Source organism: Rhineura floridana, chromosome 2, assembly GCF_030035675.1.
Source record: "Rhineura floridana isolate rRhiFlo1 chromosome 2, rRhiFlo1.hap2, whole genome shotgun sequence".
NCBI classification, from domain to species: Eukaryota; Metazoa; Chordata; class Lepidosauria; order Squamata; family Rhineuridae; genus Rhineura; species Rhineura floridana.
The window spans coordinates 1,736,917-1,761,859 of NC_084481.1; the positions used below are offsets into that span (position 1 = coordinate 1,736,917).

Consider the following 24,943-nt stretch of genomic DNA (forward strand, 5'->3'; position numbering starts at 1 on the left):
CTCCCCTCCTCCCTGCCCCTTCCCCAGGTCAGTTTCACCTATCCTAAGCATGATTGCACAGGAGTAAATCCCACTGAACTCAATAAGCATGCAAATCATCAAACCTGCCCTCCCTCCTCTTCCCTCCTATCCCCTTCCCTCCCACTTCCTTTGCCCCTCCTCCCCCTCCTCTTGCTGCTCCCTCATGGTCAGTTTCACCTATCCTAAACATGATTGCAGGGAAGTAAATCCCACTGAACTCAATAAACATGCTAATGATCAATCCATTCTCAGCAAACTTGCACAGGATCCCATTTCTGACCTCTCAGATTAAAAAGCAGAGAAATTCACTAATAAGAAAAAACCTTGCGGTTTAAGAATGTACCTATAGCCCACAGATATTTCTACCAAACTTTAAAAAGCAGGGTGTCAGGCCCAGGATGGGACTCAGGAATCAGACTCGTGGTTGAAAGCAATTCAGTTTTTATTAAGGTAATATCCAAACAGAGACTGCGCCTTCTCATGAAGCAACACAGAGTTACAGGTCCTGCGACTTAGAAAGAGAGTTGACAGAGCAAGGAACTGCTTTCCCGCCTGTCTCTTAAGAAGGGGGCAAACAGGCGCGAAGCCTTTCACTCCTCCTTAATGGCCCCTCAGTCACCGCCCTCCTTCCCCCCCTCCTCTCTTGTCTTTTCAACTGTCTTCGAGTACGCGGCGACGGGGGAAGTACGGGCCCCTCCTCTTCTGAAGTCTCCGACTCCGGTATGGGGGAAAGGGGGGGCAGTTTTAAAACTGTCTTGCGGCTTTTCTGTCTTGGGCAGCCCTCCCTCTTCCCCCGCCTGTTCTGAACTTCGGAGCAGAGGAGGCGTGGGAACTTCAAGGGAAGACTCTGAAGCTGTAAAGCCTTCAAGGTCCCCGTTGCTAGGTAACTCTATCTCTGGAATTTCCTCTGCTTCGTCTTCGCTCCACTCTGGCGATGTGACCCCCTCCCCTCTCTCCGGTTCTTCTGAATCCAGTTCTGATGAATCCCCGGGACCCCAACCCTGCCCCTGGACACAGGGAAATTTGGCAGCTATAGTGAATGCACCAGGGGAGCAGGAGAACTGACCTCCTCTCTGAGATATTGTACTGCCCTACAAATTGGTAAAAATGCAAACACAATGTGGGTTGGTCTTTCACAGTGCAATCCACTTCCTGTGTAGCTTGGAAGAGTTTGGTAATATGTGCCTCTGGGCAGGCCCGCCCTTAGCATGTGCGAGGCCTGGGGCAAAAGCATAGTTGGGCCCCCCCGCATTCTTTCTCTCTCTATATATATATTGAGAGAGAGAGAGAGAGAGAGAGAGAGAGAGAGAGAGATTTTATTTACGAATATATGTAATTATAATATTTACATATGAGGCTAACAACCTATTAAATACAAATATGATTACCTTCACTTCAGGGAATAGTCCTCTAGCCAACCTGTTCCATATTCATTTCTTATTCATTCTTGCCTTCATCCAAGGCTGTTATCTCAGCGCATACTGTGAAGGTTTCAGTGTTTAACTTGTGAAAGTTGTGTGTGTGAGTGTGTCGATGGGGGGGGTTCGTTTGGTTTTGTCTCCAGTTCCCCCCCTTCTTCCTTCACCTTGCATTTTCCGTTTTCCTTACAGTTTACTGTTTAACTTCGGTTGCTGTGAGAGCGTGTGTTGTCACTGGGGGGCTCGTTTGGTTTTGCTTCCAGTTGTTTTCCCCTCCTTTTTTCCCTTCGAATTTTCTTTTGATATAGTTTTGGGCTGGTCAGGGCAGTTGTTAAATTCCGCCCCCCTTGTTCCTGTTATTTTTTGTCCCGCTTTATTTTTGGGGATTGCGGGGCTGTTTGTGCCACCTCTGCTCCTTGGTTTTTCCCCCCATTCATTTTGCCCCGGGGGGACAGTGACGGCGACTTCCTCCTTTTCTGAGCCATTACTTTGCCCACCAACTGAGGCTTTGTTCTTCACATGGCTATCTCTCCTCACGGCTCGCTACTGCGGCCACCAGGAGCACGCTGCAGCGAGCCGTTTCTTCCCTGCAGCAGAAGGAAGTCTGCTGCGGCGACGACTTTGATCTTCGCGGAGGTGGCTCTCTCCCCCCGTGGCTCGCTCTTGCGGCCGCCAAGCACAGGGCCCCCCAAAGCACGGGGCCGGGGGCAACTGCCCCGCTTCCTGGTGCCTGGGCAGCTCTGCCTCTGGGCATATGGTGAGTGGTGGCAACACCTGCAATCAGCTGAAATAACAAAAGCAAGACAGTTATCCATCTGGACTAGAGGAGCACCCATTAACAGTGCCTCAGTCTGATCTGATTAAGCTTCATTTTATCGACTCTCATCCAGTCAATTACTGCAGCCTGACATTGGTTCTGCATATCTGCTTGAGATGTAAAGGAGAAATGTCATCAGCATATTGATGAAATACACAGAGCTTGAAAAAGTTACTTTTTTTGAACTACAACTCCCATCAACCCACAGCATTGCCACTGGATTGGGCTGATGGGAGTTGTAGTTTAAAAAAGTAACTTTTCCATTCAGCAGTATCATGTAGATGATAAACAGCAGGTGGCAGTGGTAGGGAGCTCAACCCCTGCAGAACCCCACATTAAGAACATAAGAAGAGCCTGCTGGATCAGGCCAGTGGCCCATCTAGTCCAGCATCCTGTTCTCACAGTGGCCAACCAGGTGCCTGGGGGAAGCCGGCAAGCAGGACCCGAGTGCAAGAACACTCTCCCCTCCTGAGGCTTCCGGCAACTGGTTTTCAGAAGCATGCTGCTTCTGACTAGGGTGGCAGAGCACAGCCATCATGGCTAGTAGCCATTGATAGCCCTGTCCTCCATGAATTTGTCTAATCTTCTTTTAAAGCCGTCCAAGCTGGTGGCCATTACTGCATCTTGTGGGAGCAAATTCCATAGTTTAACTATGCGCTGAGTAAAGAAGTACTTCCTTTTGTCTGTCCTGAATCTTCCAACATTCAGCTTCTTTGAATGTCCACGAGTTCTAGTACTATGAGAGAGGGAGAAGAACTTTTCTCTATCCACTTTCTCAATGCCATGCATAATTTTATACACTTCTATCATGTCTCCTCTGACCCGCCTTTTCTCTAAACTAAAAAGCCCCAAATGCTGCAACCTTTCCTCGTAAGGGAGTCGCTCCATCCCCTTGATCATTCTGGTTGCCCTCTTCTGAACCTTTTCCAACTCTATAATATCCTTTTTGAGATGAGGCGACCAGAACTGTACACAGTATTCCAAATGCGGCCGCACCATAGATTTATACAACGGCATTATATCGGCTGTTTTATTTTCAATACCTTTCCTAATTATCGCTAGCATGGAATTTGCCTTTTTCACAGCTGCCGCACACTGGGTCGACATTTTCATCGTGCTATCCACTACAACCCCGAGGTCTCTCTCCTGGTCGGTCACCGCCAGTTCAGACCCCATGAGCGTATATGTGAAATTAAGATTTTTTGCTCCAATATGCATAATTTTACACTTGTTTATATTGAATTGCATTTGCCATTTTTCTGCCCATTCACTCAGTTTGGAGAGGTCTTTTTGGAGCTCTTCGCAATCCCTTTTTGTTTTAACAACCCTGAACAATTTAGTGTTGTCAGCAAACTTGGCCACTTCACTGCTCACTCCTAATTCTAGGCCATTAATGAACAAGTTGAAAAGTACAGGTCCCAATACCGATCCTTGAGGGACTCCACTTTCTACAGCCCTCCATTGGGAGAACTGTCCGTTTATTCCTACTCTCTGCTTTCTGCTTCTTAACCAATTTCTTATCCACAAGAGGACCTCTCCTCTTATTCCATGACTGCTAAGCTTCCTCAGAAGCCTTTGGTGAGGTACCTTGTCAAACGCTTTTTGAAAGTCTAAGTACACTATGTCCACTGGATCACCTCTATCTATATGCTTGTTGACACTCTCAAAGAATTCTAATAGGTTACTGAGACAGGACTTTCCCTTGCAGAAGCCATGCTGGCTCTGCTTCAGCAAGGCTTGTTCTTCTATGTGCTTAGTTAATCTAGCTTTAATAATACTTTCTACCAGTTTTCCAGGGACAGAAGTTAAGCTAACTGGCCTGTAATTTCCAGGATCCCCTCTGGATCCCTTTTTGAAGATTGGCGTTACATTTGCCACTTTCCAGTCCTCAGGCACGGAGGAGGACCCAAGGGACGAGTTACATATTTTAGTTAGCAGATCAGCAATTTCACATTTGAGTTCTTTGAGAACTCTCGGGTGGATGCCATCCGGGCCCGGTGATTTGTCAGTTTTTATATTGTCCATTAAGCTTAGAACTTCCTCTCTCGTTACCACTATTTGTCTCAGTTCCTCAGAATCCCTTCCTGCAAATGTTAGTTCAGGTTCAGGGATCTGCCCTATATCTTCCACTGTGAAGACAGATGCAAAGAATTCATTTAGCTTCTCTGCAATCTCCTTATCGTTCTTTAGTACACCTTTGACTCCCTTATCATCCAAGGGTCCAATTGTCTCCCTAGATGGTCTCCTGCTTTGAATGTATTTATAGAATTTTTTGTTGTTGGTTTTTATGTTCTTAGCAATGTGCTCCTCAAATTCTTTTTTAGCATCCCTTATTGTCTTCTTGCATTTCTTTTGCCAGAGTTTGTGTTCTTTTTTATTTTCTTCATTTGGACAAGACTTCCATTTTTTGAAGGAAGACTTTTTGCCTCTAAGAGCTTCCTTGACTTTGCTCGTTAACCATGCTGGCATCTTCTTGGCCCTGGCGGTACCTTTTCTGATCTGCGGTATGCACTCCAGTTGAGCTTCTAATATAGTGTTTTTAAACAACTTCCAAGCATTTTCGAGTGATGTGACCCTCTGGACTTTGTTTTTCAGCTTTCTTTTTACCAATCCCCTCATTTTTGTGAAGTTTCCTCTTTTGAAGTCAAATGTGACCGTGTTGGATTTTCTTGGCAATTGGCCAGTTACATGTATGTTTAATTTAATAGCACTGTGGTCACTGCTCCCAATCGGTTCAACAACACTTACATCTCGCACCAGGTCCCGGTCCCCACTGAGGATTAAGTCCAGGGTTGCCGTCCCTCTGGTCGGTTGCATGACCAACTGGTCTAGGGCGTAGTCATTTAGAATATCTAGAAACTTTGCTTCTTTGTCATGACTGGAACACATATGCAGCCAGTCTATGTCCGGGTAGTTGAAGTCACCCATTACTACCACATTTCCTAGTTTGGATGCTTCCTCAATTTCATATCTCATCTCAAGGTCTCCCTGAGCATGTTAGAGTCTCCTTAAGGCCAAATAACACCCCCCAAGTATCATCCACTGCAAACAGCTGTCCAGATAGGACTGAAACTATCAGAAAGCAATGGCATCCAACTCTTTCCCCCCCCCTCCAGCTTGGACAGATGCTCTGGGCTACCATTTTCAGTGGTATCAAAAGGTGCTGAGAGATCAAGGAGAATCAACATTTTTAAATTCCCCGTGTTTCTCACTGGAACAAGGCAGTTTTTATGCCAAAACTGGGCCTAAAACTCTGACGAAAATTATCCATTTTAATTGTGATTCACACATTTTGGAGAGATCTTTTTGAACTTCCTGATTTCTTTGTTCAATGTTCAGAGTTTTTCTTAGCTAATCCTGCCTAGTAGCACACTGGTGAAAATGCTACCAGTTGCTTGCTTGCTTGCTTTATTTATTTATTTATTTGTCACCTCATACCTAGTGGTCTCTAGGCGACTTACACCACATTTTAAAAACATACAAATATAAAATGAATTTAAAAACATACAAAATAAAACCCAAATAAAAAAGACTAAGACAGCAAACCAAAGGCCCCAATGAAAAGGAAGGTCTTTGCCTGGTGCCTAAAGATATAGAGAGAAGGCACCAGGCATGCCTCCCTAGGGAGAGTATTCCACAGCTGAGGGGCCATTACTGAAAAGGCCTGTTCTTGTGTTGCCATTCTCCAAGCCTCCTGTGGAGGGGGCACATGAAGAAAGGCTCAGATTATGAACGCAGCAGTCTTTGAGATATTGAGGTCCTGAGCTGCATCTGGCTTTATAGGTCAAAACCAGCACTTTGAATTGAGCCTGGAAATTCACCGGTAGCCAATGTAGATGTGCCACAATTGGTGTTATATGCGTGGACTGACCTACTCTGGTTAGCAATCTGGCCGCCATGTTCTGCATTAGCTGTAGCTTCTGAACTGTCTTCAAGGGCAGCTCCACATATAATGCATTGCAGTAGAGGTTAACAGAGCATAGACAATAGAAGTTAGGTTGCCCCTGTCCAGATATGGGTGCAGCTGGGCTACCAGTTGAAGCTGGTGGAAGGCACTCAGTGCCACCAAGACCACATAGCCTCAAGTGACCGTAATGGATCCAGGAATACCCCCACTGTAACCCCTTCCAGAGCAGGCCACAACCCATCCATGCAGTCTAGAGAACCACCCACTAACAGTGCCTCAGTCTAGTCTGGATTAAGCTTCAGTTTATTGGCTCTTACCCAGTCCATTACCAATGCAAGACACCGATTCAACATATTTCACCCAGAACCCTGTAAGTCAGGTATAGGGAACCTTTGGCCCTCCAGATATCGCCATGAATCTCACTGGGTGACCTTGGGCCAGTCGTTGTCTCTCAGCATAACCTACCTCACAGGGGTGTTGTGAGAATATAATTGGGATGGTGAGAACTATGTCTGTATGCCATCTTGAGCTCCTTGAAGGAAAGATGGGATATAAATGGGATTTAAATGTAATAAATACATAATAAATAGTTCAGCAACATCTGGAGGGCCTAGGATTCCCCACACTTGCTGTAAGTTTCCTAATCACTGTCTGGCTTAGGTTTTGTGCTGCAGGGCACCTTCTTCTTCCTCTTAATATGTCAGCATCACAAGCATGTGATGTTTTGGAATCGCAACAGAGCAATTGGGCATTATTGGGCATCTTCTTCTGCGTGGCAATAATTATTCATCAGTTGTAACACTCTCCTATGGCACAAAGCATTGAGGGAGAGTCTCAGTAAATATATCCCACAGATTCCATACAGGGCTCTCAGAATGATAGTGGTGAGGCTGGCTGTGTTTTCAAGTAACTAATCAAACATATAGTCAGGCAGCAAGCAGCGGGCAGGGTAAGAAGGAGGCAGTGCAGGCAAGAATCTCTGCCTACATAAGTTCCTTCTTCCCCCCTCATCTCACCACTAAACCCTAGGACTGTGCAAGGTCCCCAGTTCAGTTGAGGGTCCAAGTCAGGCCCTGAGCACTCCAGCCCAAATTGGGGGCAGATCAGGTTCACCGAATAGAAGCCTGAACTGAATTAGGAGTGCCTTGCACAGTCCTAGAATGGAAACATCACATGGCTATTCACACCTAGAATCATAGAATTATAGAATAGTAGAGTTGGAAGGGGCCTACAAGGCCGTTGAGTCCAACCCCCTGCTCAATGCAGGAATCCAAATCAAAGCATCCCCGACAGATGGCTGTCCAGCTGCCTCTTGAAGGCCTCTTGAACGCCTCATCTTAGTTGAGGGATATACGGAGTATGGACTTGTTTAATCTTTTTTTCAGAACTGTCAGGGTACACTTGACCACAATTATTGCCCAAGGGTTGAAAAATCCTAAAAAGCTAGTTTTAAAAAAAAAATTTAATTGTGTTGTTTTTATTACATTTATTGCTGTTTTATAATTATAACTTTTTATTGTTACAACAATGCCATTGCAAACTGCCTTGAAAGAGTTTATTAAAGGCAGGATATATATCTAGAAATAATTAAATAAAACAAGCAAGCATACTAACTGAAACTCTTGGTTTAACTCTCCCAAACATACCATGAGTTGTAAAGCGTAGGACAAGCCTTGGTTACAGCTCGTGGTTAGTCTCAGGCAAGCTAAACCACAAGCCTGGGTTCAGACAACATACTAAGCCAAGCAGTGGCTTAGCTCAGCGCAGCTCAGCAACAGAATGAATGATTGAGGTTGTGATTTCCTCTCCCAGAGCTCACAAGCTCACATATTTATGCTAAGTAATGGTTTGGCTTAGCATGACATGAAAACCAGGCAACTTTATCACTAATTTGCCCGAGATGGAGACAACCATTACTGTATCATGGATGAGATCAGACTAGTTGGTATACCCCCAAATTAGAACACATAAGTTTACAGAGTTTATTAGGAAATACGAAGAACTGCAGTCAGGAAAATGAAAATAACAATTATGGTTCTGTACTTGCTCTAGCAAGTATTCAGAAGACGCATAGCAAAAGGCACTAGGTTTGAAACAGAAATCAATGTCCTTCTCTGCCCTTTTAGCAGAGGAAATGGCTTGGAATCCAGCAGTCTTAATGTTCTAGTAATTTCAGACAGAAGACCTCTGGCAAAAAATGGTTGTATATTGAAAGGAAACTTAGCTGTGAAGTTGATATGATGGCCTGATTTGGGAAGGTAATAGCTCAGGGGGCTCAGATGATTCTCTATTATAGGACATAGGGTAGGGTAAGTCTGGGTTTGTTGTAGCACAGCCTTTCCCAACCAGTCTGCCTCCAGATGTTGTTGGACCACAACTCCCATCACCCTCAGCCAGCATTGCCAATGGCCAGGAAAGATGGGAATTGTGGTCCAACATCATCTGGAGGCACACTGGTTGGGAAAGGCTGTTGTAGCCAATATTATGGATGAGCAAGAGTGGCACTATAGTTTTAACACAAACTGCAACTTTGAACTATAGTGGGGGGGGTTGGGTAAACTTTAAACTCCTATAATTCTTCTTCAAAATGTTCTGAAAGTTGGTCAAATTATACCTCTCACTAAGTAGATATTCCATGTATAATAGTATTGACAGAACAAATTATCTGGATTGTATAATGAAAAGAATATTCAGAATATTCAATATTTATAGTGATGGAATGCTGAAAAAACCTACTTGCTCCCAAGCACAGTCATTGCTCCCAAGCACTCATACAATGATGCCACCCCTATTTATGCCCACTCCAGAATGCACCTACATTCTCAATCATATACAAAGAAAACCACTTGCATACCCTGCACCTCCCCACTCTCTCTCTCACATCCTCACAACACCCCCCAACACACAGGTTTTCACTATCAAACAGCCTCCACACATGGGCCAGATGCTGTTGAGTGCCTTAAGTCAATACCAAATGTGTGAGGGCCTTGAGTGAGCATTTCTAGGCATATCTACTCTCTTTTGTGCCCTATAGATCTCTGACCTTTTGAGTTTCTTTTTTAACACACACGTACCCAAACCTTATGGATCCACTGAAGACCACCATATAAGTCAAAATGTTCACATGGTTATCACTTTAAGTCCAAGCCACATAAAATTATTAGATGTTGTATGTAGCTTCCATGTAGATCTGCTGATGCTACTTAGAACCTTTAATTAAAATACCTACAGTGAAATTTGATGTAAAATGTTCATGTTTCTTGAAAAAAACTGGATTATTTTCTGTGAGAATTACATTATTGTTTGTAAAGGGTCTTAAACAGAATTCTCATAATAAATATCTAATTTCCATGCAGGTGAAAGAGGTGAAGGCTGTTTTTCTTGTGAAGTATGTGGCCTTCCTGGATCACCAGGGCCCCAAGGGCCTCCAGGGGACCAAGGTAAAGTACCACATAAGTATTTAACTAGGCTCCAAAGGAAAAACTCCTCCAAGATTTGCATTGCTTTCCTCATATTCTGTTAATCAAATTGCTTCATGTACAAAATTTTGTAGGCGGAAAGCATCAAAGATTTTGGTATTTACTATAATACAACAACCACTGAAAGTATTGCTTCATCCTTTTGGATGATAGGACCACGTGGGAGAGGTAGTTAGGCCCACATGAGGTATTTTCTCCTCTCCTCTTTCTCTGTTCTTGGAGGAAATTCCTACTCTTTCAAACAGGGCCGGCTCCAGGCATGCCGGGGCCCTTGGGCATCAGTTTGCCCTGGGCCCCGGCATGTGTGCGTGTTCGCATGCGCACCCCCCCACCTACCTGTCTCCTGTCTTTTACTATTGCCATTAACCAAGATGGCAGTGGCTGTTTCCCTAAAGGGATGAAGCCTCCGCCGCCATCTTTATTGATGGCACGCATGCGTGCTATGCACGCACATCTCTGCCATCAACTAAGATGACGGCAGGGGCTTCAGTACTTTAGGGAAACCGCAGCTGCCATCTTCATTAAGGGCAATACTAAATGGCAGGAGACAGTTAAGTAGGGGGCTTGGGGTGGCTGCGGATTGCAGAAGGGGAGCGGTGGGGCCACTGAGAGCCCCCCTGTTATCCTGTAGCTCCAGGGGCCCTCAGGTCAGTGCCCCACCTGGCCGCCCTTTAGAACCGGCCCTGCTTTCAAATCTAGTCTAGGAACACCTCCCCAGCAAAGCCATCACAAGTGCAACAAAGTACAATTCCTCTCTGCCTCCTTCTGATGGGAAGGGTGTTTCCTGAAAAATTGTGAATATCTTCCTTACTCTCCCATGAACAGAAACTGCCTAGCAAGTGTAGCCATTGTGGTAATGGCCGTTTGGAAGATAGCTTACACAAGTATCATATCTCTACAATATCCGCACCATTTTGTGACCTTTTATTTTTGTACTCACAGTTTTGTAAGGCTTAGCATTCCCCACTGCAGTTCTGATGCACTCATGTGAACTTTTCTTAAAAAGTGGGAAACACCCAGCAAAGCTTATCCTTCACCCACATCAATACTGTGACAAGACAGGAATTTCCGTCTTTACTTGCATTCTCCATCTGGGGAGAAGATACTGCTCCACAAGCGCTCCATCATGGGTAGCTCAAGTATAATACTAAAAGAAAAGTTCGAATTTGAAAATCACGTGGAATAGTTCCAAAATTTACATTATTAGATCTTAACAAACAGTGGTTTTTTTCCAGCAGTATACTTTTACCGCTTCTGGAAATGTTTTACTTTTTAAAAAAACATTTTAAATTAATTTTCTTTGAATATCAAATCATGCAAGAGCAAATACAATGAAAACTGTTTGTTAATAGAACTTCATACCTGTAAGTTAAAAATTATTTTTCCAAATTTTAAAAGGTATTCAAGGACCACCAGGTGCTAAAGGTGACAGGGGCTTTCCTGGATCTGAGGGCATTCCAGGAGTAACAGTAAGTAAATGATCCAAACACTTCACAGCCATTTCTTATCACAAGAGTGGGTGTATACTATAGCCAGCATGGATTTTTCACATTCTGCAATGTTAAATTGAAAATACCCCCCAAGCCATTCTGCTGCTTCCCATAAGCTCATTTCAACACAAAACCTTACAAAACTTATAGTCCTGAACTCAGAAACGCTTGCTTAACAACCCTCTCAATTTTCATTGCAATACACAAAACAGAGAGAATCAAGAGTTCAAATTGTAAAACAAGAGAAAAGAAATCTAGGACCTGTTGGACTTTTTCTGTCAGTGGTCTCATAGTTGGTTGAAATTAATTAAAAATCAGTCATGTTCACAGAGTACCTGCAATCCTATTATGACCTTGCTCCATACTCTGGCCTTCATCATCTGCAGTTTAAAAATTTTAAAAATACATGGCTGATTTTTAATTAATTTAAGAAATTTAACATTGAAGTCTATTATAGTGTTGGGCATGCTCAGTAAGAATCGTCAGTGTTCTAAAAGCCAGACTCACAGCTGTTTGGCTTGGTTAATGAGGTGGCCACACCCATGCCAGGCCTTTATTTCAGTTTAAACAGTCATGGCTTCCCCCAAAGAATCCTGGGAAATGTAGTTTGTGAAGGGTGCTTAGAGTTGTTTGGAGACTCCTATTCCCACAGAGCTCCAGCAGCCAGTGTGGTTTAACCTTCAGCCCTTCTTCTGGGGATTGTAGCTCTGTGAGGGGAATAGAGCCTCTCCTAGCAACTCTCAGCACACTTCACAAACCCTGGAGTCTTTGGGGAAGCCATGACTGTCTAAAGTGAAATAAAGGTCTGGTGTGGATGTGGCCAGGGACAGCTTTGGTTTAAATTTGGGTGGGAGGCTACATGTGCCTGCTATAGAATAAAAATGTGGGGGAAACGCTGAAAAAGAATGATACTGTTCACAATGTTTTCCTTTTGGAAATGAAATGGGCTTTCCCTCTGCCCAGTGCCCGCCCACCCAGTCTCCTCTCCTCCCTCTTCTCTCCACCTTCCTTCCTTCCCCTCCCCTTCCTCCCCTTATCTCCCCCACCTGCGCTTCCCTCAGGTCAGTTTCACCTATCCTAAGCATGATTGTACAGGAGTAAATAGGCACTCTATTCTCCTCACAGAGCTTCAGTCAGAGAGGCTGACTGTTAAACCACTCTGGCCACTGGACATCTGTCAGGGGAAAAGGAGTCTATTCTCACCACCCTTCACAAACTACACTTCTCAAGATTCTTTGGGGAAGCCGTGACTATCTCAAGTGAAATAAAGGCCTGGCATGGGTGTTGCCCCCTGATTAGGGAAGCCAAGCTGCTGTGAGTCTGGCTTTTAGAACACTGACAGTTGGTTCTTATTGAGCATGCCCAACATTATCATTGAGTTCTATGCAAAATTTCTTAAATTAATTAAAAATCAGTGAGGCATTTTTTAAACTTTTAAACTGCAGAAGATGAAGGTCAGAGTATGGGCAAGGTCATTGATGGGATTACAGGTACTCTGTGAACACGGCTGATTTTTAATTAATTTCAACCAGTTATGAGAACTCTGACAGAAAAAAGTCCAACAGGGCCTAGATTTTTTCTCTCTCTCTTTTTACACTTTGAACTCTGAATTCTCCCTGACTGTTTTGTGTATCGCCATGAAAATTTAGAGGGTTGTTAAGCAGGCATTTCTGAGTTCAGGACTATGAGTTGTTTTTTTTATCATTAATTTTTATTCAAATTTTCAAAAACAAAACAAAACAAAAATACAAATTAAACAATAAAATAAAATGTTGACTTCCGATTTGTCGCAGATCAGTTATAGGTCTACAATATATAACAAACCTGTCTCTTAAATTATATTACAAAATCACTTTCCTCCAGTAGTTATCTTAATTAATCATCAAATCTCATAAACATCACCTTATTCTTTCCACAAAAAGTCAAAGAGAGGTTTCAACTCCTTGAGAAATATATCTATCAATTTTTCTCCAAATAAACATGTCAATTAATCCATCTTATCAAATCTGTTAGGTCCAATAATTTCAATAGCCATTCTTCCATTATCAATGCTAATTCCATCTTCCATCTTCCATCCTTGCACCCATAATAATCCTGTTAGGTCCAATAATTTCAGTAGCCATTCTTCCATTATCAGTGTCCCATAATAGTCTTGCTGTCATAGCCATAGTCATATAATAAGAGTCTGATATGAATTTCCTTTATCACAAATATTTCCTTGCCATCAATTCTGAATGTGTTGCTGAAATATTGTTGTAAAGTCATATCTCTATTCTTCTTTTTTACGAAATGCACTGGCACATCTCTTGAAAGTTTTTCCGTTGTCACATATCTGTAATTAATTCTATAGATTTTTTCTATGTCAAACTCCATCACATCATTCCAGTCCAGAAATTTATCCAAAACATTGATAACTTTATCTCTGATATCTTCATTAATTTCTTCGGAGACAACGCTGAATTCCAAACAGTAAACTTTATCTCTAATATCCATAAACTCCAAGTCTTTTTCCAGTTCCACATTTGTTCCAATCTCCAGGGCTTGCATCTTCCCTTTAATTTTTCTTTTTTCATCTTCTAATGCTTGACCATTTGTATCTCTGATCTCATCAACCTCCTCTCTCACAAAATCCCCTATTTGTTTAAGCTCCTGCTTCATTTTGCCAAATTCAATTTTCATCTCCTGTCTACCCTGTCTCAGGGTTTGTTTCATTATCTCAATCTCATCCATTATTTTCTGAAACATAGTTACTTCCAGATTCTCAGTCACTTTCTTGATTGCCATTCTTAAAACCACGAAGAAAAAAAAAACCACTTCTTATTCCAGCAACAAAGGGGTTAATATTCCAAGCCTGATGACATCACAGTGTAGCCAACACAGCCTGCCTTATCTCTTATATGCTCAGGAATGCAAAACAAATTTAGTTCACAGCATCAAAACAGTTAGTGGCATCCAGAACAAGCAGATTCGTCAGAATGAAATAGACCAGAAAAAATAGTCCCAGACATATAATACTCAAAAGCTCATAAATCAGATTTATTATTATTATTTTTCTCCTCGGAATAGAAATCCCTCATCCATTTGTATCTTTAAAATGTACAATTCCAGGCCAGCTTTTTGCAATAAAAAACAAAGATAAGCTATTACGATTTCTTTCCTCCTTAATTTCGTGAATGAAAGAGAAGAGTTATAACTCACCCAGGGATTCTTTATAGCTGATTCATTGACAAATCTCTTTTTGTTGCAACAATTTAAGCCAGATGATAAAAATAGAAAGAAGGATGCTTGCCTGTTAAAATCCGTTTATCTTTAAAGAAAAGATAAACGTCTCGCTTAATCAGTTAGAGCTTGGTTGGAAGTCCGTCCGGCGTTGCTGGCTGAACCTTCTTTCATAAACTAATGAAATCCAGTCCCCCCAACAAACACAAGCTTTTGTGGTTAATCTCTAGGTTTCTCCCTGCCCAGGAGAAAGTCTTTACCAGTCAAAAAAAAACGTTCTGACTGATTTTAAAACTGGAAAAGCTTCTTCTGAGACGAGAGCTCGTCTCAAAGGCAGGCACAGGCGAAGTCACCCTTCCCGAAAGTCCCAGTTCAGGACTATGAGTTTTGTAAGGTTTCGTGTTGAACTGAGCTTATGGGAATCATCAGAATGGCATGGGGGTATTTTTAATTTAACATTATGAAATAGTGTACAGCCACTCTTGTGGCTGTATAACAAGGATAAAGGAAAGGAAAGCAGTTTCGCCACCTCCACCTCATTCTTCTCTGCGACTGAGGCTGGTCAGTTTTCATGTTAGCAAACAGAGACTGGCTGTTTTCTTTTTGGAAAAGAAAGAGGAAAGCAGCTTTCAGTGCCTCCCACCCCCTCCTCAGCAAGCCTAGAGTCAACTTGAGTGAGACTTGGCTTGCTTCCTCCCACTTGGAGTTTGGATTATTAGAGTGGAGGGGGTGGCACAGAGAGAAAGAGAGAGAGCTGTGAGTATAATTAATAATAGAACAGTATGTTTGAGGGAATATTCAAGGGGGGAAACTGGGTGTTGGGGAAAATCCATTGACGTTCTGAGCAAACGAGTTTCCTGCACAAAGATTGAGAACATGTGAACTATTGAAAAATCCGGTGCTATATCTAAACTCAGCTGAATGCTTGCCCATCGAGGTTATGACCTATATTTCCATAAAGAGTGGTAACTCCTGAATCTCATAGTTCACTAAATTTACAGTTCTGCATTATTTCATAGCAATGCAAGCAGAAATTCTGAATATGAGCTATCTTGACAATTTATTGATTATCTCAACATCCAACACTAAAACCTGAAGCTGTTTAGTACTTTATTCTTAGGTTTGTTTGGTTTTTTCGTTTACTTTTATTAGATTTTTAATGATGCCTTATCCAAATGTAATTTCAGGGACCTCCAGGTATACCTGGTTTGATGGGAAACCCAGGAGTGAAAGGGGAGCCTGGAGATGTTTTCATTGACCCTAATTTAAAGGGTGAAAAAGGAAATCCTGGTTTCCCTGGACATCCAGGTGCTCCTGGGATAGAAGGAAGGACAGGGCGGGATGGCCTGCCAGGTGCCCCAGGTCTTAAAGGTGCATCGGTATGTCCATGGTACTTTCTGTTATATTGACTATAGAGTTTTATTGTGTTCCAAGATGTCAGCATGTTCACCCTCTACTCCTCATGCACATCAGATAGCAATCCTCCATGTTATAATTCTTATTCACTGGAATGTTCTTGCAAATATTTGTACATGCAGTAGAGGCATATTATCTACTTGAAAGTCAGACTGAGATAGACTAGGTAGCTCCCAACATTTTAGGTACACTTACATCAGATTCAAGTGCTCATCTGAGCTTAAATTTTTCTTATGATTTCAAGAAGGGTCTGACACATCGGTTTATTTATTTATTTATTTATTTCATTCCATTTCTATACCGCCCTTAGCCTATGGCTCTCTGGGCGGTTCACAGCAAGGAATAAAATACAATACAGTGAAATAAAATCAGGTAAAATCACTAAAAACATACAGCTTGAGCATTTAACCACTTGGTATAAAATTAACTTAACAATAAACATTAAACATTAAAACATTAAAATGCCTGGGAGAATAAAAAGGTTTTAACCTGGCGCCAAAAAGATAGAAGAGTAGGCGCCAGGCGCACCTCATCGGGAAAACTGTTCCATAATTCGGGGGCCACCACTGAAAAGGCCCTGGATCTAGTAACAGCCCTCCGAGCTTCCCTATGGGACGGGACTCGGAGGAGGGCCTTAGATGTTGAGCGTAGTGAGCGGGTAGGTTCATAGCAGGAGAGGCGTTCCGCAAGGTATTGTGGTCCCGCACCGTGTAAGGCTTTATAAGTCAAAACTAGCACTTTGAATCTTGCCCGGAAACAAATAGGTAGCCAGTGCAAACGCGCCAGAACAGGTGTTATATGTGCAGACCGTCTGGTCCTCGTCAGCAGTCTGGCTGCTGCGTTTTGCACTAGCTGTAGTTTCCGAATTGTCTTCAAAGGCAGCCCCACGTAGAGTGCATTGCAGTAGTCCAATCTCGAGGTTACCAGAGCATGGACGACTGAGGCGAGGTCATCACTATCCAGATAGGGGCGTAGCTGGGCTACCAACCAAAGATGGTAGAACGCATTCCGTGCCACCGAGGCCACCTGAGCCTCAAGCGACAGGAATGGATCGAAAAGGACCCCCAAGCTACGAACCTGTTCCTTCAGGGGGAGTGTAACCCCATCCAGAACAGGTTGAACATCCACCACCTGGGTCGAGAAGGCGCCCACCAACAGCGTCTCAGTCTTGTCAGGATTGAGCTTCAGTTTGTTAGCTCTCATCCAGTCCATTATCGCGGCCAGGCAACGGTTCAGCACATCAACAGCCTCACCTGAAGAAGATGAAAAGGAGAAATAGAGTTGCATGTCATCAGCATACTGGTGACAACGCACTCCAAAGCTCCTGATGACCGCTCCCAGCGGCTTCATATAGATGTTAAAGAGCATAGGGGACAGGACCAATCCCTGCGGGACTCCACAATGGAGAGTCCAGGGCATCGAGTAATGTTCCCCAAGCCCTACCTTCTGGAGACGATCCACCAAGTAAGAGCGGAGCCACCGCCAAGCGGTACCTCCAACTCCCAATTCCGTGAGTCTCTCCAGAAGGATACCATGGTCGATGGTATCAAAAGCAGCTGAGAGGTCAAGCAGAATCAACAGGGTTACACTTCCCCCGTCCCTCTCCCGACATAGGTCATCATACAGGGCGACCAAGGCTGTTTCAGTGCCGAAACCAGGCCTAAAACCGGATTAAAATGGATCAAGATAATCGGTTTCATCCAAGAGTACCTGGAGCTGGTTGGCAACCACACACTCTAGAACCTTGCCCAGAAATGGGATGTTCGCAACCGGTCTGTAGTTGTTCAGATTATCTGGGTCCAAGGAAGGTTTCTTCAGGAGAGGTCTCACCACCGCCTCTTTCAGACAGCAGGGGACCACTCCCTCTCTCAAGGAGGCATTTATCACTTCCCTGGCCCAGCCGGCAGTTCCAACCCTGGCAGCTTTCACTAGCCAAGAGGGGCAAGGATCCAGTACGGAAGTGGTTGCACGCACCAGTCCAAGTACCTTGTCAACGTCCTCAAGCTGTACCAACTGAAATTCATCCAATAAGTGAGGACAAGACCGTGCTCCGGATACCTCATTAGGTTCAACTGCCATAATATTGGAGTCTAAGTCCTGGTTCTGCTTATTTTATTACAACATTTAACTGTTAATGCAATTGTCTTGCCATCACACTTTCTCTTTACTGTTGTCCAGTTTGCTAGTGCAAATGTGGATTATGCCTGCAAATAATATTTGTATCCTGAATATGACAATAGAATTTTTGGCCCTGGCTGGAATATAGTGCTGCTATATTCCTGTGACATGCTACACCCTTGTGCTTAGTACGGACACCAACATGTTTGTTTGTAATATATGTAATGACCAATGTCATATATTGTTTGCAGTATATTTGTAATATATGCTAGTTTAGGATTGGACTTCTATTTCACATGGAAAGCCATAAAATTAGGGTTCCAACTGACAATGGCTGTACACCTATCCATTGAAGCAATGGGAAGTAAGCAACCCTGCTTAATTCATAGAATGTATTCTTGTTACTTTTGTTTTTGTTGTTGCTTTGTGTTCCAACCACATTATCTGATCTTGTCTACTGCTGCACATTTTGCTTTTTTCTTTCTCTTTTTGTGACCTGTAAGATGTCTTTTTCCTTTAATGCCACAGAGGTATTCATAGTGTATCATCTCGGTTATCTGCAATGTGTGAACATGAGACTCTTTTACCTACTTGGTTTTATCATGCTGCTCTAAGGGCCAAACTACATATTAATGAGGAGATCTGTGATTTTGCTCCTGATATACTTATTTTTTTATTACTGAAATGCAGCCACTGGGAAGTTGCCAATTTGTTCAGAACAGGAGCAGGGGATTTAGAATATTTAACTAGGGCTGGGAAACCTCCAGATCCTGGACTCCATAGCCCCAGCCAGCATGGCCAGTGGTTAGGGATGATGGAATTATAGTTGAGCAGTATCTGGAGGACAACTGGTTCCCCACCACTGGTTTAATCCTTGCCCTATACCGTTTTCCTGATGAAAATCCCTTGCACTTGCCCAAGCTGTGGTTTGTGGTCTACCTGTGCTACAGAAACCTGTATCTCCATTCCTCTGTGGGGCAAACCACAACCTGGGAGATGCAATTTGCTGCATTGAAACAGCAAATATGAAAACAGCATAAAGGAAAGGGTTAACCCCTACAATGAAAAGGTTGGCAGCCTCTGCAGTTGCATCTCAGTTAAAGACAACATCATTGCTCGAAGATCTCCCACATAACATGCTGAAGCCCTTTTCTGGAAAATATACCTGGCCTTAGTTATCTATGCCCTACTTACTTCCTGACTAGACTGCTGTAATGCTCTCTACATGAGCCTGCATTTCAAGACAGCCCAGAAACTTCAGTTAGTTAAGAAGACAGGGTTCAGATTGTTATCTGAAGCCCAAAGATGTTGGATTGTTTTCAGGCTAAATTTAAAGTTCTGGCTCCAGCCTTTAAAGCCCTGAGTGATTTGGAGCCAGGTTACTTCAGGAACTATTCTGCTTCTTCATGAGCTTACCTACTACCTAAGATTGATATCAGAAGCCCTGCTCTCTGTTCTGAGATTAGGCAGACAGTTACACAAGACAAGGCCCATTAATATCAGTGAGTCTACTCTAAATTGGATACAACCCACTGTTCCAAGGTCTGCCCTTCTTTTCCCAACAAGCTGTGGTTGGATTTAGATGAATGGTGGACTGTATGAACCTGTTTGGACAACACTTGTAGAAACTTCCCAGACTTGCTATGAGCAGCTGTCTTGTGGTGGCATGAAATTATGCCAGAAGAGATGGAAGTGCAAAAAGGCTTACCTTCCATGTGCTGCTCTGTACTCTTCTGAGGGAGAATGCTCCAGCAATTAAGTTCTAAAGCCTGAAACCAGCTGCAATGATGTTTGTAAAATTAAAGCAGATATAACCTCATCGCAGTATATGTCCAAATTTCTATCTGATTTCTGTGAGCCTGTGTGGCTAACCCAGGAATAGTATATCAAATGTTTGCGCCTGTGCACATATGAGTTGTGTTACACACATTTAAAAATTATTTATATGATTGTTCAACACTATCCTTATTTAAACTATTTTTCTATCCTTGTGTTTGTTATGACTATATGAACTCTGTTCATATCACCTTGTGTCATATATGAGTCACTGTGTTACATCATGCTCAAATAAACATTATTTCAATTGGCTGCACATGCACACGTCTGAAAATGATCACCATGTACTAGTCCACAAATCATGTAAATTTGGTGACTTGATGGCAAAGTGCATAATTGCTTGGTTATGCCACTGTGGTACTGGGGGCAGACACCTATAAACATGACTGTATATCAGGGGTAACAAGGGGCAACTGTATTCTAAGTAGCAAGTAATTTAAATGATCCCATTTCAGTAACAGAATGGACACAATTGGGAAACTCATATTAAGAACATAAGAAGAGCCTGCTGGATCAGGCCAGTGGCCCATCTAGTCCAGCATCCTGTTCTCACAGTGGCCAACCAGGTGCCTGGGGGAAGCCCGCAAGCAGGACCCGAGTGCAAGAACACTCTCCCCTCCTGAGGCTTCCGGCAACTGGTTTTCAGAAGCATGCTGCCTCTGACTAGGGTGGCAGAGCACAGCCATCACGGCTAGTAGCCATTGATAGCCCTGTCCTCCATGAATTTGTCTAATCTTCTTTTAAAGCCCTCCAAGCTGGTGGCCATTACTGCATCTTGTGGGAGCAAATTCCATAGTTTAACTATGCGCTGAGTAAAGAAGTACTTCCTTTTGTCTGTCCTGAATCTTCCAACATTCAGCTTCTTTGAATGTCCACGAGTTCTAGTATTATGAGAGAGGGAGAAGAACTTTTCTCTATCCACTTTCTCAATGCCATGCATAATTTTATACACTTCTATCATGTCTCCTCTGACCCGCCTTTTCTCTAAACTAAAAAGCCCCAAATGCTGCAACCTTTCCTCGTAAGGGAGTCGCTCCATCCCCTTGATCATTCTGGTTGCCCTCTTCTGAACCTTTTTAGGAGTTAAGTGTGGCTGGAACCCATCTCTGTAGCTTGTTTAACGTAATAGTTAGTCCAGCTGCCACCATTAAACTAACAGAATAATATTAACAGGCTTTTTGAAGCCACAATAAAATACCTATGTTACTTTTTGATGTGCATTTTGAAGAGGTTATGACTTTCTTGTTTCGTTGAAAATCAGGGAACAATTGGGTTAAAAGGAGAACGTGGCCCCCCAGGAATAAATGGTTTCCCAGGACCCCGTGGAGATAGAGGCTTTCCTGGTTCCCCAGGGCTTGGGCCTACTGGGCCACCTGGTGATAAAGGGGATAAAGGTATTTCGGGGATTCCCGGCACCCCAGGATTTCCAGGTAACACTACTGATGGTAGTTATACAAGTTTATTAAATGTACCATGACTACAATGGAAAAACTGCACAAAATTTAAAACTTAGAAATGGCATTAGAATTGGGGTGAAACTGTTCCAGCAATATGATAATGTAATTTTTAGAGATTCTAAAGGGCAACATGGTAGTGTCAGAAACAAGAAAACCAATGGGGTCGAAAGTGAATACTCAGTGTTTTTCAATTGTTATAATTTATAAATATATGTTAAGATCTAAAAAAGGCTATCTGGCAATTTTCCATTTCAGCATAAAAGTATCTGAATAGAGACAGTTCTAGGCAGTATGATGTCTGCAGACGAGCTCTTGCCGTTCCAGGCGAGAGCCAAATAGCAGTCCATGCAGGTCTCTAGATGAGTCACCCCAATCTCCAGGTTTCTGGCTGGCCAGAGGGGGGGGCATGACAATGGGCCCAAATCTTTCAACCCAGGGAGATTTAGGCCTCTTGATGCTCCCCCCACCCAGGCTTCAGAGCTGGCTGCATTCGATTGGCAGAGTGAGAAGGAACTTCCCCCCCTCCCAATTGAATGCAGCCGGCTCTGAGACAGGCAGCATGGTAACAGGCTCAAATCTCCCTTCTCCAGGGAGATATGGGCCCTTTGATGCACCCCCCCAGCTTTGTAGCTGGCTGCATTCAATTGGGGATGAGGAGGATATCCCTCCTTCCCCCTCCCCAGTGGGATGCAACCAGTTCCAAAGCCAAGGGGCTATGACAGCAGTCCCAAATCTCCCTTCCTTGGGGAGATCTAGGCCCATTGACTAGCGCCTCTGGCTTCGAAGCTGGCTGCATGCAACTTCCTCCTTGCCCTCCCAATTGAATGCAGCCAGCTCTGGGGCCATGGGGGTGCGACAATGGCCCCCAGTCTCCCTTCCCTGGGGAGATTTAGCCCTGTTGTTGCACCCCCTTGGCTTTGGAACTGGCTGCATCCTGTTGGGGGGTGAGGAGAAAGACGTTCCTCCTTCCCCCCCCCAGTGGGATGCAGCTGGTTCCAAGGCCCTGCCCTGTGACATCACTAGGGACTACCCCTGAAATCTGAGGGTTTTGGATGCAGCTGACCTGGTAATCCTGCTTTTATTGCACTTCGTCTGTTTTTTTGTTTTTGTTTTTAATCCTTGGAATCGCCCCTCTTTTTTCCTTAGCAACCAGGATGCATCTTTCCTGTGCTGGGTTCACCTGAGATCAGATAATGCCTGGACAATAATAATAAATTGCAAATACTACTACACAATTAGTGTGGGTGAATGTTAAAGAATCCCCCTCTCCCCAAAAGGTAAAAGTGAAAACTTTGCAAAGAGGCTTAGGCATGTCTCCTGCTGTGCAGGAGCTAAAGACCAGGGACTCATTAAGAATTCACTGTATAGATAAATTACAGTACAATGGTATATGTGTCTACTCAGAAGTAAGTCTCTTTGTGTTTAATGGAGCTTACTTCCAGGTAAGAGGGTACAGGATGGCAGCCTAGACTTGTACCTTTAACACCTGTATGGCAGGCAAAAATTCAACAGGTCAAGCCTTTTCTAGAATGGACTACAACTATGGGAAAAGCTTCACCATGACCACTCTCTAATTTTTTGTTATGCCATGCCCCCCATGCAGCCTTTTTGTGACTGTTGCCCCAGGTACTCTTTCAAAATTTGAAATGTGACCTCTGCTCCAAAAAAGGTTGGCGACCCCTGATCAAGATAATGTTGCTTATTCTGAAAAGCAAATTAACAGGCATGTCTCTTTTTCTTATATTACAAGGACCCAAAGGTGAAACTGGGCGTGCCGTTTCTCTGCCTGGTTTACCTGGAGCAGATGGTGTTCCTGGCGTTCCTGGGATTGCAGGCATCCAAGGTACTCGGTCTCATTTTAATGTGGGAAATTGTTCTGCAGCTCTCCCATTCCACCCAAATGCTCTTGGTTGTGTTAGAATTAAATGTGGCTCATTTTATTTCTAATTGCACAGGTGACAAAGGACATCCAGGGATCCCAGGAAGACCTGGCCTGCCTGGTGAAAAAGGTCTGCCAGGCCCACCAGGAATAGGGTTTCCTGGTCCTCCGGGGCCTCCAGGTGTGTTGTGTTTGATATTATAATTTTGTGGTTGAAATATTTTGTATTTTAATACGTTGTGAGGGAAGGGGTAGATATAAATATATAATATACTGTTTGTGTAACATCTTGAGAATACCATGTTTTCTATCCCTGCTTCTAGAGGTTAATTTAAATCTAGGAAATCTTACTATATGTAGGGAAAGGTAGCTACGGGGAAAAGTAGAAGACTAAAATTATTGTGGAGCTGAGGTTTGACAATCCTGGCTTTTCTTTTTGAACACATGAGTATCACATAGCTGCAAATTGGCTCCTTCGAGAAGCGTCACATATCAGAGAATCAGTTCCTTTTCTCTTGTTATCACTGTTTTCAGTATACTAAAGAGAGGCTAGCAGTGCCTGCATCAGCCTGCCGCAGGCCCTCGGGCACCAGCCTGCCATGGGCCCTGCCTCCGCCTGTGTGGGTGTGCATGCATAGACACACATACAGGCTTAATATGCCCAGTTGGCACCTCATGTGTCAGTGTGCATGCCTGCCATCACCCAAGGTGGCCACAAGGGTGACACGCTCCTGCCGCCATGCACTGTACTGGGTTGAGCCCTCCGTGCCTCTCCCTCTCAGTCAGCGACCTGCCATGTTCAGAAGCCAGAAGAGCAACAATCCCCCACCTGTGCCACCTCACTGCCCACTAGTGTATGGCCAGTAGCAGATAACAAGCACAGCCTCTCTTTCAAATCCAAGCATTCCCTATGATTTTTTTAAAAAATAAGGTTTCTAGAATGAGTACAGAACATTAACATTATCTATGAGAGTGAGCAGTATTATATCTTTGGTTTTGTAGGTTTTCCAGGTCAGCAAGGCCCACCAGGTGTAACTGGACAGAAGGGAGATCTTGGTCCCCCAGGGTTACCAGGTACACCAGGGGTACAAGGACATAAAGTAAGTATGAGTAACTTGGGCTTGTTGTTGTTATGTGCCTCCAAGTCGACTATGACTTATGACGACCCTATGAATCAGCGACCTCCAAGAGCATCTGTCATGAACCACCCTGTTCAGATCTTGTAAGTTCAGGTCTGTGGCTTCCTTGATGGACTCAATCCATCTCTTGTTTGGCCTTCCTCTTTTTCTACTCCGTTCTGGTTTTCCCAGCATTTTGATCTTTTCTAGTGAATCATGTCTTCTCATGATGTGTCCAAAGTATGATAACCACAGTTTCATTATTTTAGCTTCTAGTGACAGTTCTGGTTTAATTTGTTCTAACACCCAATTATTTGTCCTTTTTGCAGTCCATGGTATACGCAAAGCTCTCCTCCAACACCACATTTCAAATGTGTTGATTTTTCTCTTATCTGCTTTTTTCACCGTCCAACTTTCACATCCATACATAGAGATTGGAAATACCATGGTCTGAATATCCTGACTTTAGTGTTCAGTGATACATCTTTGCATTTGAGGGCCTTTTCTAGTTCTCTCACAGCTGCCCTACCCAGTCCTAGCCTTCTTCTGATTTCTTCACTATTGTGTCCATTTTGGTTAATGACTGTGCCAAGATATTGATAATCCTTGACAAGTTCAATGTCCTCATTGTCAACTGTAAAGCTACATAAATCTTCTGTCGTCATTACTTTAGTCTTTTTGACGTTCAGCTGTAGTCCTGCTTTTGTGCTTTCCTCTTTAACTTTCACCAGCATTTGTTTCATATCATTACTGGTTTCTGCATATCTT

General features: G+C 43.5%; 1 protein-coding gene across 1 annotated transcript in view; it reads left to right on the plus strand.

Annotated features, from left to right (window-relative positions):
* COL4A1 (collagen type IV alpha 1 chain) overlaps positions 1 to 24,943 on the plus strand; it is a 200,916-nt gene that overhangs the window by 102,599 nt on the left and 73,374 nt on the right. Inside the window, exons 23-29 of the mRNA XM_061607562.1 lie at positions 9,520 to 9,603; positions 11,041 to 11,111; positions 15,539 to 15,730; positions 20,983 to 21,151; positions 22,929 to 23,021; positions 23,134 to 23,238; positions 24,060 to 24,157. Coding sequence (XP_061463546.1) covers positions 9,520 to 9,603; positions 11,041 to 11,111; positions 15,539 to 15,730; positions 20,983 to 21,151; positions 22,929 to 23,021; positions 23,134 to 23,238; positions 24,060 to 24,157 — 812 coding nt within the window. The remainder of the gene's footprint in view (positions 1 to 9,519; positions 9,604 to 11,040; positions 11,112 to 15,538; positions 15,731 to 20,982; positions 21,152 to 22,928; positions 23,022 to 23,133; positions 23,239 to 24,059; positions 24,158 to 24,943) is intronic.